We start from the raw sequence: 16452 nt of genomic DNA, 5'->3' as shown, positions 1-16452 counted from the left end.
GAAAACTGTCCTTTTCTTCTCAGGGAATGGTTATAGGTTTCTGGGACCGTGACATGATATCTCTGTGCTGTGGTTACTCAGCCTTTGTACTAACTACCTACCATACATGAAATGAAACGTCACAGACAAACCAATCATTTATTATTATATGAATATACCTATCTCCCCCATAAAAGGTATCACACAAAACTTAGCGAGTTTGTTGTTGACTGGTCCTGCACTCAGGAGGCTGAGGCAGGAGCATTACTTGAGCCAAAGAATTTGAGAGCAGCCTCGAGAATATAGAGTTATCCTGCCTCAAGAAAAACAATACAATAAGATTAAGTTAAAGAGGGGGAGGAAACCTAAAGCGCTATTGACCCCTCTTAGTAAACAAGGATCTTGGTAGTCAAGCAGCCAGGGAGCTATTATTATATTATATTTAATTATATATTGAATATAATATATTATATTCAAAACTGTGATTGCACAAAAATAATGCAATGCTTGGGTGTTTGAGAAACTGTAAAATAACTATTAGTCTTGATAAAAAATTAAATGGGACGCAGCACGCACTGGCCATAGAGCCCTCTGATGCTTAACTAATACTTGAAAACAGAACAGAATTTTACTTTTCCTATTTTCTTTTTCATGAGTGATAAACAGGATCTTTTGCTAACACAAGATTACTTATTCAAAAACAGTATTTTTTTTTTTAATGAACCGTTTGCCCTCAGGATGGTCAAAGGGTTCTTCAGATTTAGCACGTTACAAAAATCTTGCAGCCAGAAATAGCATTGTTCAGTGGAAGCACAGGAAGAAAGATTGTGGGGTAAGACGGCCTTCCGACTTGGCCGGCTGTGGCTCCATGCCAGGCCGGCACCTAGGCAAAGACTGTTCTCTGTGCTCAGCCCTGCCCCCTTCAGTCTCTCCTCTGCTGAGCTCCTCCATTAATCACTTGCCTGTCTGGAGATCTCCCACGGTTTGGTCACGGCTCCAAGGTCACAGGCTGTCATTAACATTGATCTGAAAAACAGAACGGAACAGCCTGAACGCTCCTCTGCTGCATTCCTAAACAAACTCACCCTAGATCCATAAATAAATAACACGGAACCGGGGTCAGCCCAAGTCTTCCCTCCACAAGGGGCCACGTTGTTTAAAGTCGCTCGGTTGTGCCTCTCCCAGGCAGCCACCAAGACAAAGACCTCTCACAACCTCCCGGGTCGCCCAGAGAGCCCTCTGTCTGCACCTGAGGCAAGCAGGCAAGCAGGCAAGCAGGCTGTGGCTAAAATAATGTGCAGTGGGGGCTCCCTGCCTGCCCCCCAGCTTAGCCATAAGCAAGGCAATCAGTATATCACCCTGCGTGGCTGACTTAACACTGGCGACAAAGGAGAGAAATCCACACCACAGAGGAGAGATACTCGCTGTGTAGGGTGCTCTTTTAAGTTCACAGCTCCACAGAGCCAAGATTTCCCCGAGGGAGCCACACTGTGTCACTTGGGTTACTACCTGGCGGCCACCACTTTATTCACATTCTCAAAAACCAAACGAAGACACCAACAAACCAAACCATACCCAGCTAAGGCGTTCCTTAATCTTGCAAGCTAAAACACAGGCACAACAAACGTGAATCAGGTTTTCCAGGGGTGGATTTAACTAAGTTTCACACTGAACCGTGGAAACACTGGAGATAACTCAAATCATTGATAGTATTATCAGATGTGGCCGGTGGGCGAAAACTAGGGTGAAACTCCCGGCTCCCGTCTGCTGTTTTACAGCTAACAATAGGAGCGCCTGGTGGAGAGCAAACAGCACCGGCCTGAGCCCTGGGAGGTGCGCTGGCTGGCTGCTTTTGGAAGAAAGAATGTGTTGTGAAAGGTCAGAGGGCCGTCCTGCTGTCAGCTCGACTTTTAAACCCTGCTGGATCTCAACGTCTTGGAACACACGTCTGCTGCCCAGATGGTGGAGCAGGATTGGAGTGGGCAGGGTCCCAGCTAACAATGGGTCATTCACGGCGAGCCAGGCAGCGCCTTGGACCGGAGCACTATCCAAACACCCCTATGCTAAGCTTGTGCGAAGGGGGACAGCTTGGTCTGTTGTTGGGCTCTGATCCTCTGCAGCAGCATTTGGCAGCGCTGGCTTTCCCCTGCTTCTGTCCTAGGGCCTTTCCTAGCTAAAGGACTGACCGCTGGCTGACAAAACCTTCACCGTGGCCTCGGAGAGGGACCCTATTCTTATTTACAGACCAAAGCGCAGAGAGATTAAGTAACAGTCTCAAGGAGAATAAAGGGTTCAGGATGCTGCGTTTATTACAAAGCTACCAGACTGCTCCACACACTCTGAGGGTCTCATTTTAAGTTCTGTGAGTGCAGCCGGGAGCATGACCGTGGGTAACACCCCAGAGGTGTCTACTGCACAGGGAAGTGTCCCTGTGAAGCTGCCCACTCCGACAAATTGGGAGAATTACTTAGGGTCTGTTTAGCTGATCATCTGACTTTTCCAATGTACACAGAAAGCGTGGCTAAAATGTCCCATAATGCAAAGTGTACCCAAATGCGTGCTTTTTCTTACCGAAACACATCGCGGTGGCTTTTGATGCTCCAATCGTAGTCTCCTTTGCTGACAAGCTCAAAGAACTCAGTTCTCCTCCTGCAGGGAAATCAAATGAAAGAAGGGGAGAAACCCCTGGAATGAAATTTCTTAGTCTGTGGAGTGACATAAACACATTTGTGGGGAAAATATAAGACCACCTGAACTCAGTAACTCAATATTTGAAATCACGAGGCTAAAGAACTATCAAAATAAATCACTTAAAAATGTTGAGACATCAAGAGGAAGCTGCAATCATTCCTAAATGTACTTACAACAAAGGACAGTATAGATCCGTGAAACAGAACACAGTGCAGGCAGAGTGTTGTGAAGCCGCCGCGACACTGGAGGTCAGAGGAGGCAGGCAAGGACAGACAAAAAGCAGGCGACTTCAGAGGGTTCTCTCATCACCCCACACGGGACACTCAAGACAAGATAAACTCCCTGGCAGTAAATTCAAGATGAAGATTTGTTTTCCAGCTCAAAAGAATAACAATTTCGCCACCTCGGTGTTTAAGCTCATAGGGTAGAGGGTCAAGCAGTAGCCATGTCTAAACTGTAGCTCATTTGTCTACTTGCTGTACTTGCCTGCAGGGAGTTACTAAAGCCTTTGGAGCCTCCATTTCCCCAGGAACAATTTGGGTATTTCATTTGCTAACTCACAGACTTACTGGAGGGATTAAATGAGACGGCTGGTGTGTATAAGCAAGTAGCACAGTGCACAAGTGTTTTACACACACCCAGACACCCACACATACCATGCCTATGCCTATACATCTCCCGATGTATGGGAAGGACAAAGGAGGTATATCTTAAAGTTATGAATATAGGGAAATTCATTCCCTTTTATTCTTTATTGTTTGAGAATTTTGTACAACCATATAATGTGATTTGAGAAAAATTCATCCCCAGCTCCCTTCAATTCTTCCTCTAGCCTTCCCACTACCTTTCAAATCCTCTTTCAAACAGTTAATGAAAATTTGCTGCCTAGCCTGGCAAACAGAGTTGGAACCCCCAAGCCTACACGGCGGAAGGAGAAAACTGACTCTTGCAAGTTGTCCTCTGACCTTCATGGCATGCCACGCCGTCTGTTCCCTCCACGCCCACTTAAGTATGTAACTGCCAGCAGTCCCAGGTCTCCCATGTGCAACTGAGTAGCATCACCTGAACAAATTCTCCAATGACAAAACATTTACTAGTTAGAGCTTCAAGTGAGAAAGTCTTAGAATCACTGAAACCAAACTCAGTCATGGGATTAAAATGAGACGAACCCACAAAACTATATACTACCCTTGGACCAGACTTCTTTGTCACGGGGGAGCTACGTCGTTTCTTCTCAGGCAGATCGTTGGGAACCTTGGCTCTCAGGGGTGATGCCAAGCGCCCTAGCTAGTGAAAAGCAACTTACTGGAAAATCTCATTTATAATCAGGTATGCTTTTATTAGGCTTTTATTCTGCTCTACTGACATATGTGCCACTCAGAAAAATAGCAGTCTTCAAAAAAAAAAAAAGGGGGGGCATCATTCAAACAGAACTACTAAAATCATTCTCAAAAATAATCCCAGAGATTGCCCATCCGGCATCCGTCACTGTGCTGAGAGCCTTCCTGACTTGTGAATAGCCTCAAGGCATTTACAAAATGAGACATCATCATCATTTCTGTGTACATTTTATCAGGATTTTTATAAATTTATATGTTTACAAAATATAGAATGTGCACGTGTATAATATCATGTACAAACATTGTATTTAGGTAATGCCTTTGAATCTTCAGGAAGTCCATGGAGGTGAGGCAGTTCTGTTGCTTCAGTGACAGGCAAAATTAGGTCTTCCCTACAATGCCAGCTCCAGAGTCACCAGGTTGGGTCTTGAAAGTGGCATGAGTGGGCGGGCAGCAGGACGGCACCTGTCCTTACAGTGTTCTCCCAGGAAACCATATGTCTACAGTTCATTTCAACCGCAGACCCCTGGACTGGTGTGATGGTTCGGTGGTTAAGAGTACTTGCCGCTCAATCAGATGGCATCACCCACATAACAAGCTGGGTGTCCCACAGATGCCCGTGACTCCAAGAGATAAGGCATCCTCTAATGGCCTCCATCTAAACACACATCAGCTGCACACACGTTTGCTTACACACACACTGTCTACACACACCACGCACATATCAATTGGTCAATTAACCAATCAACCATTACATTTTAAATAAAATTAATCTCTTAAAATGTGGATCCTGAAAAGATTTCTGGACTTTGGCAAAACACCTTGGAAACGGGACTAGAAAAGCAAAAGGTAGGTGACAATTTCAGTGGTTATAACCAAAGGAAAAGTTTTCTTATTTTATTGTTTTCCTTTTGAGTCAGGAGTCTCAATACACAGTCCACACTGGCCTCAGACCTGAGATTGCCCTGCCCTAGCCTTCTGAGGTCACAGGTGTGCACCACCGCACCTCGAGTATGTTTAATTTTTAAGTGAATTTTCTCTTCGGTTTAAACTAGCATTGGGCCCTGTAAGATCCCAGATGACATCACATGTTTGATACTGCAGAGTTGTCAATACTATGAGTAAATCGGCATACCACAGCAAGTCAGAGGGCTGTAATTACTCTAAATGTTGAAAAGTCAGAAGATGAGATAACACAAGAACCCAGCAGTTCAACCAAATCACAATCACAAGACAAAGAAATGCAACCGTGTAGCTTGCTGCAGTCACTGCATGGGGATCTGGATCCCTGAGGGTAAGAGCCACACTTTTCCTGCTTACATATTCTCAGTGAGTAGCACAACGCCTGGCATAAAGACAGCAGGGGACTTCCCAGTTTTTATCCCATCATCCTATCGTTGGAAGGGGGATAAGTCTGTGAGCTGTCTAATGGCAGTTTGAAATATATCAGGAACTCCAAAAATCTTTGCCTGTCCATCTATCGCAGGCCTTCTGCCCTGATATTGGAAGTGTTTTCGTGGAATAACTCCTCAGGCTCTGCCAAAATACAAGAATGTTTGAGAGACAGCGGTGGGTTAAGCGCCACTGGTCACTAACATCTTATTGTTCATCAGTTTCTTCTTTCCTGTCCTGTGGCTGGCTGAATACAGGCAACTGTGGGAGTTGAAGGAACAGACACAGTGGGGTCTTAATAAACACTTGCTGTATGATTAATGAGTGAATATTTCTGTCTGAGTAGCAGTAGCAATATTTGTTGAAATCCTACCGTATATTTTAATAATAATCTTGATATTACTGCAATTTTTCAAAGGAAGGTTAAACTATTCTTCTAAACAATCCAGAATCATTCAGTCTATACGACTGTCACCGGATGCTTTTGAGACAAGCTCCTAACCGCCTCCTTTTGTAAGGACAATGGCACAGAAACCATCCGCTTGGACAGTTCCCATACTTGCTGACGAAGGGTGTTGTTGGTAGGACACAAGAGGAGGTGGTCATTTTCAGACCAAAGAGTCATCTGATTAATTTATAGGACCAATCTAAAAAGGCACTGGGCACCTGAGTGGCTGCATACAATCTGAAATGTTTAGTAATTTCCAGTTTAAATAATAGTCTGAGGCAATTGTTTAACTATTTGTCACGGAGATCTGTCAGAGCCTACGTGAGGAGCTCTAGGTAATTGTTCTCTGTAAGCCTAGGCACCCCTGTCGGGCGAGACTGGGTGCATTTAGGGTGGCATGGGCACAGAAAGTCTGTCAGATGGAGAGAAGACTCTCTGCCTATAGCTTAATATGGGAAACCAAAGTCAAAATGTTGATATTTGGGAAACTCATTATGCCGGGCGGTCTGTCGAGTTTAAGGGCTCCAAGAGTTAGCTACAGAGAAAGGTGCACAATTTCCACGGTGACAGAAGGTGCTGTATGGCCTGCTGAGGGAGGGAAGTCATCAGCTCTGTGAGCTACAATAACGACCAACCTGGCCAAGTGCGCCCACTGACGCCAGAGTGGCACGGATGTTATGGGATTAGCCAGTGACCCTTTGTTTGGATTTAAGGCCTGCTGCACAGCAGGAAGCTCACGCCGGGTAGTGTGAACTCGGCCCAGGACCTAAGGCTCCTCTAGAACATTAGACCTACTACTATTATTTTGCTAACTGGACATAGAGTCGCTCTGGGTGGTAGAGCAGTATCGGGCGACACCTGTGTTTGAAACCTAAGCACATGTAGGCCGGAGCTACTACTGTCGCTGGAGCCTACGTGTTCCAAGGACTGGGCCGTAGTTTTCCTTCATTACTCTTAAACTACGAATCAAATAACGACAGAGAATGGCAGGAGGATTAAATCAGTCTGGAATCCAACTTCTTGTCCAATTTACTGACGCTCTCCGGTCCTCAGCTTCCCCATGCCTACCTACTACGACGTTAACAAGATTATCTGTATCTAATGGGCTCAGGAAGTAAAGGCAGCTGAGGCCACACCTGATCATCTGAGTCTGATTTCTCAGACCCACAGCGTGGAAGGAGAGAACGGACCACACCAAGTTGTTCTCTGCCCTCCTTGCAGGCACCGTAGCACACCCACACTCGCGTGCACACACAGACACACACAGATGCACCTGTGCTCACACACATACACACTCAGACAGACACACACACGAAATAAAAATGTAACAACACACTTTATCTTTCAGAAGACTACCTGTCTCCTCCGACTGCTTCTAGAGTCAAACAGGTCATGTGTGTGCCTAGCTGCTCTGTGAGAACTGGGGACGTATCACTGCTGTTTCCATCACTAGTTGCTGGAGAGGCAATGGCTCCTCTTTGCTGGCTGGAAACAGCACAGAGACCGCGGGGCATCAGTACCATCTCTGGAGTTTTAACATTTGCGACTGCAGCTCTCTCCCTCTCTCTGCCCGGGCCAGTGTCATCTTTTACGGCGCGTGTTTTATGAAGTTTCTGGCTGAATGATTTCTTTTTTATAAAGTGTGTTAAATTACCAGAGCTCTTTCCTATAGGTAATCTCTGTTGGCTGTCACACTGGGCCCCTGGCAAATGGGCCTGGGTAAAACGCCCCAACTCCTATTTCTGACGAGAAAACCAAGGCGGAGAAAGGTTAAAGTGACACGAGGCTGGCTCCTGACACAGATCTAATTTCTGCTTGTGCTGGCGAAAAGCCTATTTAATTAGAGAAGTATTATTTGACAGAGGACTCAGAACCAGGCACAGGAAGTTAATTACCGAAACACCGATCAGCAAGAGCCGAGTTTTCGTGAGTTGAAAAGTCAGACTGAATAATTAACCCATCAGTAGGGTGAGAAGCTAGCTGTCCACAGCAAGGCTTTCACCTGTTTGTTCTTGTACCGTAGTCCCACGGGTCCTTTCCTGTGCTGCTTGTGGCATTCAGGCACGAGGATACCCAAAGCCGTTGGAAATGAAATCATGAATCTTGTGGTTGCTTGGGTGTCTATACAATTCTATGTATCTCTTGTGTTTCCCTTTCTGGATCATGACAGGGATTCTTGCTCCTAAGGATGAGCTGCGAAGCCTTCTCCAAAGGTGGAATCTACTCCCTGTCCATTTGACCATTTCTGGAGTGGCTTCCTTTATAGTTTGATCAATCCTGCCATAGCTTTTTTTTTTTTTAATTTTTACTTTATTTTTCTATGTAGCCCAGCTGGCTTCAAGTTCACTTTACTCCAGCCTTCTAAGTGCTGGGATCATGGGCCTGGGACACCACACCAGTGTCAACCATGTCTGATTCGAGCAGTCAGGGCAGAAGAACAAATGGTAACTAGACCTCTAGAATCAGTCTGAGGGGACCCCTTGTATCCTCTTGGCCCTACCATTCTCTAGCTGTTGCTAGGGCAACCAATACTATAACTTCTGTCATTGCTGCCCTGTACAGAGCTTCCTATGTCCTGGCATGCGTGGACTCCTCTTGTGTGGAACTGAAGGCAGTTGTGGGAATTTCCAGGCCCCGAGGATGTACAGCTTGGAAATGCACAGGAGTTTTTGAGGTTTGGGGCAAATTGAGGCTCATGAGGATGGAGGCTGGAGGCCAATTTGGAGATACAACCTATGAGATGTTTCAGGTGATCCCTTTAGGTTCCAGCCCGGCTGACGGTTGTCATGGCCAGCAAGGAATACAGCCTCACAGGAGCTTCCTGGACCCAGCTCTTCACCCCACTCTCATCTTTGGTGTTGTTTTCAAAATTAAACTAAATGAATGCAGGCCTTTGCCTCCAACAGCATTTTGGGAAGGAGCTTAGGGGGGCCAAGTCAGTTAATCGGTTGAGGTAACTGACATTCCCTAAGTTGGGTTGATGTTGCTGTAGAATGTGCTACAGTTCAGATGGAACTCTTGACTCATCTGTTAGAGAGAGGATGTGGTGGCTGTGGGAAACACCCTGAAACAGGGAGTATGGGCTCAGATTTTGCCAATAATTGCTTTTGTGACCCAAGCAATACCGTTCAACCAAGAGTGCCTGATCTGCAAAAGAGAGGGGACGAAGTGGCTGGTGGCATTCCCCACACGCCTTCCAGTTCTCTGACTGGTGAAATACAAGCACCTGGATAGCGGTGTATATAGTAAGCTCTTTCTTCCTCATTAACCCGAGGGATCTTTGGCCGGGAAATACAGCCACACTTTAACCCAACTTCAGACCAGCGTGCGGATCAGTCCTCTGGAGCTCTAGATTAGAGAATGAGCTATTCAGAACCCCACAAACAATCATGCTGGCGGAGGAGCAAGGCACTTCTGTGGGAGTCAGCGAGCATTAGCCGGGGCTGCAGCGTCAAGATAAGAGCAGAGTAATGAGCAGAGGACTCACAACCAACTTCCCTGTCGGCGTTCCCGCGGCACTCAGTGATTCCTCACATCCCGGGCACAGCTTGATAAATGGACACCAAGAGCTGAAGGTGGCTTCCCCCTCTTTGTCCCTTTAAGAGTTACTTGGAAACTTGGTTTAGAAAATGCTTCTATTTTGAAAAAAATTAACACAAGATCTTGCAAGTGCCAGACAGGAAAAAATAAAACAAAAAACTACAAAAAAACAAACCTCCAAACCAAAAAACCTTGTGCCATGGATTTCTCATAAATCCTAATCCAGGACTATCAGTCTAGAAAAAGACGGGAGGCCATGATAGTGAGGTATCCTGAGGGCCATGGAACATGTGGGATAAGTAGATTGTAAAGCAATGAGGCCGTCGTCACCACTCATAAGATGTTTAATATATGCACGGTACGTTATTGCCATTCTAAACACGAAGGAAGGCATCTCAGAGGGAAGTATCATGTTTGATGACACATAGCTAGCTAGCAACAGAGCCTGGGGCTTCTAAAATATACATTTTTTTTAACAATATCAGTATTTGTTGGGCTGGGGAGATAATAAAGTACGCATCACACAAACATGGGAACCTGAGTTCAGGTCCCAGGCCCCATGTTATGAAGCTAGGTGTGGTGAGGCTCACCTGCAGTCCTGAAGCTAAAGAGAGAGGGGCTCCTGGGGCTTGCCAGCCTGCCAGTCTAGCTTACTTGGTAAGTTCAAGCCAATCAGAAACCCTGTCTCAAATAACAAGGTGGACAGCACAGTATATAGGATTCTTTAAATTTTCTTTTACATTTATTGTGTGTGTGTGTGTGTGTGTGTGTGTGCATACATTTGCCATGGTACATGTGTGGAGGTCGGAGGACAACCTGAAGAAGTTGTTCTCTCTTTTAGCATGCGGATTCTGGAGATCAAATCCAGGTAGCCAGTTAGAGCAGCCACTATTTTCTTGGTGTGGGGTGTCCTTCTGTATATATGTTGCTTTTATTGGTTGACGAATAAAGCTGTTTGGGCCAATGGATTAGCAGAGTAAAGCCAGTTGGGAAATCCGAACAGATATATATATATATGGAGAGAGAGAGAGAGAGAGAGAGAGAGAGAGAGAGAGAGGGAGGGCGGAGTCTGGGAGACAGCATGTAGCTTCGGAAGGAGAAGGACCTTTCCTGTAAGCCACAGTCTCCTGGTCATTCACAGATTAATAGAAATATGCCTGAGTCATTGGTCGAACAGTGCTGTGACTAATATAACTTCTGTGTGATTATTCAGGTCTGGGAGGGCGGGAAGGAAACTGGGAAATGAACGAGCAGTTTCCCCTACATTTTCTACCTGCCGACCATCTCACGGGTCCTTTATGTGTGTGTGTGTGTTTAACCCATTAAATTTTGGAAATAACTTAGATGGGATTTTTTTTTAAGTCAAAAACTCAAATTTAACCAGACTTTCTTTTATTTAGTGAACCATCCTCCCTCCCTTCCTCCTTCCCTTCCTCCTTCCCTCCCTCTCTCCCTCCCTCTCTTTCCCTCCCCCCCTCTCTCTCCCTAATTAGTCTTTTAATTCCTGACTGGGACACACAAACAGTTAACCGAAGATCAGAGAGGCTTTATTACCTCTGATGAAAAACAGACACCGAAACGGAAAAGAAAAAGAAAAAGCACCTTAGAGAAAACCCAGTTGTTCATCCATTAAACAACAATAGGCTGCTTTAAGGAATGGCAGGAGGAGGCATGACGAAGAAAGCACTTGAAAATGGAAGCGTGATGGTTACGAGAAAAAACGAAAGCTTTGGGAAGATCAGCCAAAAGACTAAGGGCAACAAGGCGCACCTTTCTCGCAGGCCTTTTGGAGCTCTTGGATTTGCTAAGCACACACCTGTTCTCCATCTCACAAATACAGAGGTTTACATAAAGGTCAGGTAAGGTCAAGGCAGACGGGTGCTACAGAGGAGAGCTGAAAGATAACAATGCAAGGGAAGAGTGGGGTCGGAGAAATGGCTCAGTGGTTAAGACTGTGTTGTCCATGTAGAAGACCAGAGTTAGGTTTCCAGCACCTATATCTAGTGTCCCACAGCTGCCTGTAACTCCAGGTCCGGAGAATTTGACATCTGCTTCTGGTCTCCAGGGGCACAACACTTATTTTCATGAACCCCCATATATACATATAATTAAATAATAAACATTTAAAAAAAAAAGAATGGAAAATAGAGAGGGGGCAATGAGGAAGGATTTTGCCTGTCAAGCTAAGTTTAAGGTTTCCTTAATGGCTGGAAGGCAGGGATAAGTGTCCACAATGCTGGGAGTTAGAATGAAGCATTTCAGACCCCCTCCCTGCAGCTAACCTGCATCAGGGTAATACAGACGAGAGGTCAGGAAGACAATCTCAGTAGAGAGAACAGAGCATGAGTTACAGAACTCAAAGAGGGAAGGACTGGAAATTTACAGCGGATCTGGAAAAGGAGAAATACACCTGGGTGTTGGGGAAGCGAAGAATAGGAACTGGCATGAGGCATTGGTAAGCCTTTCATGTCAGGAAAGCTAGAAAAGACCACAGCCTTTGGTGACCACTGACAGAACAAGGGACAGACTGCTGTTCAAAGTACAAACCAGGGAGAAGGGCAAGGAACACAGGTTTAAGTGTCTAGTCACGCTTCCATCCGTGAACATAGTTCATCGTCACAGTCAGCACCATTACAGAAACAAATAATATTGGAAATAGCTGTCGTAGGCAGCATAGGAAATATCCCGGGTAGCACTTGGCTTCAGAGTCATGAGATCCAAAGAAGGCTCATCAGCATAAAGAAGACTTCAGACTGGTCACTAGCATCCTGAATTATTTTTAGAGTGCAGAAACTGTCCCAGTGAGCTGAGTTTAGCTAAGGGAAGGACAGATAGCAAAGCTGGAATAATTTAATGCAACATTCAGTATGGACCCAGACGTTAATTAAAGGTGGAGTGTTAGTACCCATCTGTCAAATAGACCAAGTTCCAATACCTACTCAAAGTACAGCGTGAGGTCGGTGGCTAGTATCGACTGCTTCAGAAGCTGCATGAGGTCACTGTATTCCTTGGAGGACAAATTAGCAAAGATGTTGTGACCCTGCAATGAGAAGTCAGAAAGTCACAAACACACGATTCCACCTGGAGCTGATGACTGCAGGTTTTACCTATGTTCTAAAGATGATCAGAACGTGAACAAAATTTAAGTTTGGTAAAGGTTTTTGAATATATATATTCATTTTCATTTCTATCTTTGTGTTAGATGGATATAGAAGTACAGAGTGGAGTGGGGAAGTGAGCTAAATGCTTGGGAATCTCTCTGATCCCCAAAGAAATGCTGCATCTACTAGGAAAGATTTAGCTAGAAACTCTTTTTTTTTTTTCAAGCTGACCCGTGTCTCCACAGGCAGAATTTTATTGAGGACTTATTTGTTAGGCTTGAATGATTTTTTTTAATTTATTTATTTATTAAAGATTTCTGTCTCTTCCCCACCGCCCCCTCCCCTTTTCCTCCCCCTCCCCCAATTAAGTCCCCCTCCCTCGNCCCCCTCCCCTTTTCCTCCCCCTCCCCCAATTAAGTCCCCCTCCCTCGTCAGCCCAAAGAGCAATCAGGGTTCCCTGCCCTGTGGGAAGTCCAAGGGCCACCCACCTCCATCCAGGTCTTAGCTAGAAACTCTTGCTATGGTGACAAGTGACTTTGAGAAAGAGCAAAAGCCATTAGACTACGGTGTCTCAATGGGGAAGGTTTAGACAATGGAAGCGTTGGGAGCAAATAGAGACATTTTGGACAGTCATGACTGCCTGAGACACTACTAACTTTTAATACCTTTACTAGGAGAGGCTAGGACGTAGGTAAACAACCTTCAGTAACCAGGGGATGCCACTCAAAGACCTAGCTCTCTGCTGAAGTGAGGAACCCCGCACGGAGCTGTCAGGCTGCTTTGATAACGCATGTGCTGGGTTAAGTTCTGAACAACTAGAATGGAGAAGCCATTATCTGGGTGCAAGGGGCTCTAACGATGACTTCTACCAAACAAAAACTGCAATACAACTTCACCTCCATGCTACCAGAGAGCATTCTTGTTCCTTCTAGAAGACTCACTCGGCAGCCCCAGGGCTTGCTGCTAGCAAGGCGGGAAACCCTTCAGCAGTGCGACCGTCATTTACTCCGCGCGTGCCGAGTCAGGGTTTCTTTTTGTCGGTTTTTCTTAGCATGAACTATGAACTAATAAGCATGGGACCCGGGAACTAGATCACTTTGAACCTAGAACTGAGAGCCAAAGGTTGGTGGGGAAGGAAAGGGGCAAGCGACTTCTCAAGAAGAAACTATTTTCCATGAGAGGTAAATTAATTTATCCAGGGGACCAGAATATCAATTAGCAATTTCATCTGAATCAAGCGTCAGGTAATAATCTGCTTCGCTGAGCTGATTTATTTCTTCAGGCTAGCCCTCCCCTCCTGACTACAGGGTGTTGGCTCCACCTGGGACCAAGTCCAATATTAATAGTCAATTTAAATGAACTCTTCTAGGCCTTTAACTCAGTGATCAGAAGGACAAAGAATTCGAGGAAGGCTGGACCAGGATTTTGTACAGGCATCCCCTCATGGGACAGTTACAAGCAAACATTCTGGAGCCTGGGAAAAAGTAGTTTACAATGTTTGGAAAAATAGTCACTTGGATTCAGCACCTTCACTTGGGAAAAGCAAGGCAGCCTTCAGAGCAAGGCTGAGTTTCTACTTGCCTTCAGACAAGGGCACTCACCTGAATTTGTGCTGGTTTTCTGTGAACTCGCCTTTTACTGCTTTTAAGGGTAAATAGTGCTGTTCTTGGGGAATACAAAGCCAGCCAAATCAGCTTTCACTTATAAAAGTGAGTTTGCCCCAGGGCATCATTGAATATGCAAATTAACCTTGATGAGCACCTCAGGGTTTGACCATTAAAAGGAAATGAGTCTCTCACAAATACTGTGAGAGACTAGGTTTTAGGGAAACAGCAAGAACTGCAGGATGGGAAATCCAGGGGTAGAGAAAGAAAGGCTTGAGGCTAGCTTCTTCAAGACCTCTAAGCTCTGCATGTCTGTGTAAATCGGAACATGGGATAGGCATGACATGCCTTCCTGGTGGCAGAATGGAGTGGACGTGGGGCCTGAGACTCATTGTCCACTTCTGTGTTCACTGGTCATTGTCACTGGGAAGAGACTGGAGTAGAGGCTGACCAATGTGTCCCGGTGAGAAGACCTGGACCTAAGGGTGCTAGGCTGTTTATGATCCCCATGACTACGGAGGTGGCTCTCTGGAGTCAGAGGTAGGGACTCATCACATGTTCCACCAGGGAAAAGACAAGCTAAACAAAAGCACCTGCCACCCCTGCCTCCTCCCGGCTCTCAGCTCACATGTGGCTTTCATATTCCAGAGCCACAGACGGCAGGAAGTTGGCTCCACCGGTTCCCAAGGCCCTTACTTAGGAGCTTTATCCTAAATGAAAACACAGCGCCTCTGGCAGGCTGCCCTGCCTGAGCCCACATTCAGGCTCTGGAGTGGTGGGTCTCTGTTATGAGGCTGAAGGCTTTGGTGATATTACAAAAGACAGGTTTCCTCAAGATAGTATAGAGGAGAAAAAAAAAACTCTCCGTATTTAATGATGCCATTCCAGTGAAACAGGGCTTTAATGACGATAATAATAATAATTAATGGCATAGCCAGAGAGCTGAAAAATAACAGGGGACAGACAATCCCTTCCTGGCCAAAAAAAAAAAAAAAAAAAAAAGGTTTGTATGCCTTCATAACATTAAACAGATTTTTCCTGGCAAGTTAAAAACTCAGCTGCTGCAGCCAGAGTCAGTCAGTGGTTTCTGTTTTTCTCTGCAGAGAGAGATAAGTCGACACTCCATATGGCTTTAGCCCCGGCCTTGGGGTTAGTAGCCACCTCTCGCTTTCAAATGCAGTCCTACCAAAAAATTCAGTTCTTTTGCCTTTTATAAGCATCTCAGTGTCACTATCAAAGCTTGGCTCTTCCTGTTCTACCATCTCTTTGCATGGTGTTGGGTTCCACAGAATGGAAAGTTGGATCACTCTGTCATAAACCAAGACTGCATCCTTCAAGAAAGACAAGATGATGATGCTCTGGCAATAGACAACCTCCACCTGGTACCCCGTAAGTGATCCTGCACCTGCAAAACCTGCAAAACCTCCGGCAGAGCCAAGTGAGGCTGCTGGGGAAGACCTGGAACAAGGTCTTTGGCATGGGATAGGTCCACGCAAGGCACCGGGGTCTGAGTTTAATGTAAACATGGGGTCCCACTTCTCTGCACTGGAGCACATCAGGGAGTGCGGACCATGCAGTTGGCCTTCTGTCAAGGATAGAAGTGGAGCAGGCCTCACCTCACTCTGAAGGATCATCACAGCGTGGTTAAAATGGTGATGCTCTAAGGTGGCCGATGTCCCGTAGAGCTGGGCCAGCGCGGAGTCACTCCTGAAAGAGAGAAGACCCAGTAGGCAGGACCCCTCATCTTAACTGCTTTTGGTGGCAGACCGTGAGCAAATGCTTTCTCCGTAATTGCTGTGGACTTCCTTTGTCCCTTAAGCAAACTTTTCAATGTGTTAGGCTGGATGCCATAGATGATAGATAAATAGTTAGCAGGCCGCAGTCCTTGTCTTTAAGCAGTTTACAGACTGGCGAGGGACAAGATGTGATTCTGAGAAAAAGTAAAACAGGCAGCGGCAGTACAGATACGAAGGGCTATGTGTATATATGTATGTGTGTATAACTTTTTGCCTCTGATCTGTGTAGGCTTCATGAACTAAACCTTATAGATCTAAATATACACAGGAACTTTCTCCTATCAGACATGCCTGACTCTCCACAAGAAGACTTGGAGAATATTCCACAGTCTTCGTTATCTACTCTGCATGTGTTTTAACAACCTTCTGTTAGTATCAATTCTCCCCCAAGGTCCACCATCACATCTTAGCGGAGAAGACCAGAGAGCTCCTTGGATCTGAAGTCCCAGCTCTTCCTTCTGTACCTAGCTTTAGGCTATTACTTGACTTTAAGGCTCAGTTTCTTTGTCTCTTAAATCATGCCAGCACTGTCCACATCTTCTGTTGTTTGTGAGGGGACAA

General features: G+C 45.6%; 1 protein-coding gene across 1 annotated transcript in view; it reads right to left on the bottom strand.

Moving 5' to 3' along the window:
• Positions 1–16452, bottom strand: part of Pde11a (phosphodiesterase 11A) — a 254575-nt gene that overhangs the window by 35270 nt on the left and 202853 nt on the right. Inside the window, exons 14-17 of the mRNA XM_050119857.1 lie at positions 15712–15802; positions 12330–12430; positions 2551–2628; positions 942–1005 (exon numbers count right to left, since the gene is read on the bottom strand). Of these exons, the coding sequence (XP_049975814.1) occupies positions 942–1005; positions 2551–2628; positions 12330–12430; positions 15712–15802 (334 nt within the window). The remainder of the gene's footprint in view (positions 1–941; positions 1006–2550; positions 2629–12329; positions 12431–15711; positions 15803–16452) is intronic.

This window comes from Alexandromys fortis, unplaced genomic scaffold, assembly GCF_014885135.2.
Source record: "Alexandromys fortis isolate MF-2015 unplaced genomic scaffold, M_Fortis_MF-2015_v1.1 scaffold_8_1_9099942, whole genome shotgun sequence".
In the NCBI taxonomy this organism is placed as follows: domain Eukaryota; kingdom Metazoa; phylum Chordata; class Mammalia; order Rodentia; family Cricetidae; genus Alexandromys; species Alexandromys fortis.
The sequence above is the reverse complement of the archived record's forward strand: the minus strand, read 5'-3'. Positions and strand labels throughout refer to the sequence as shown.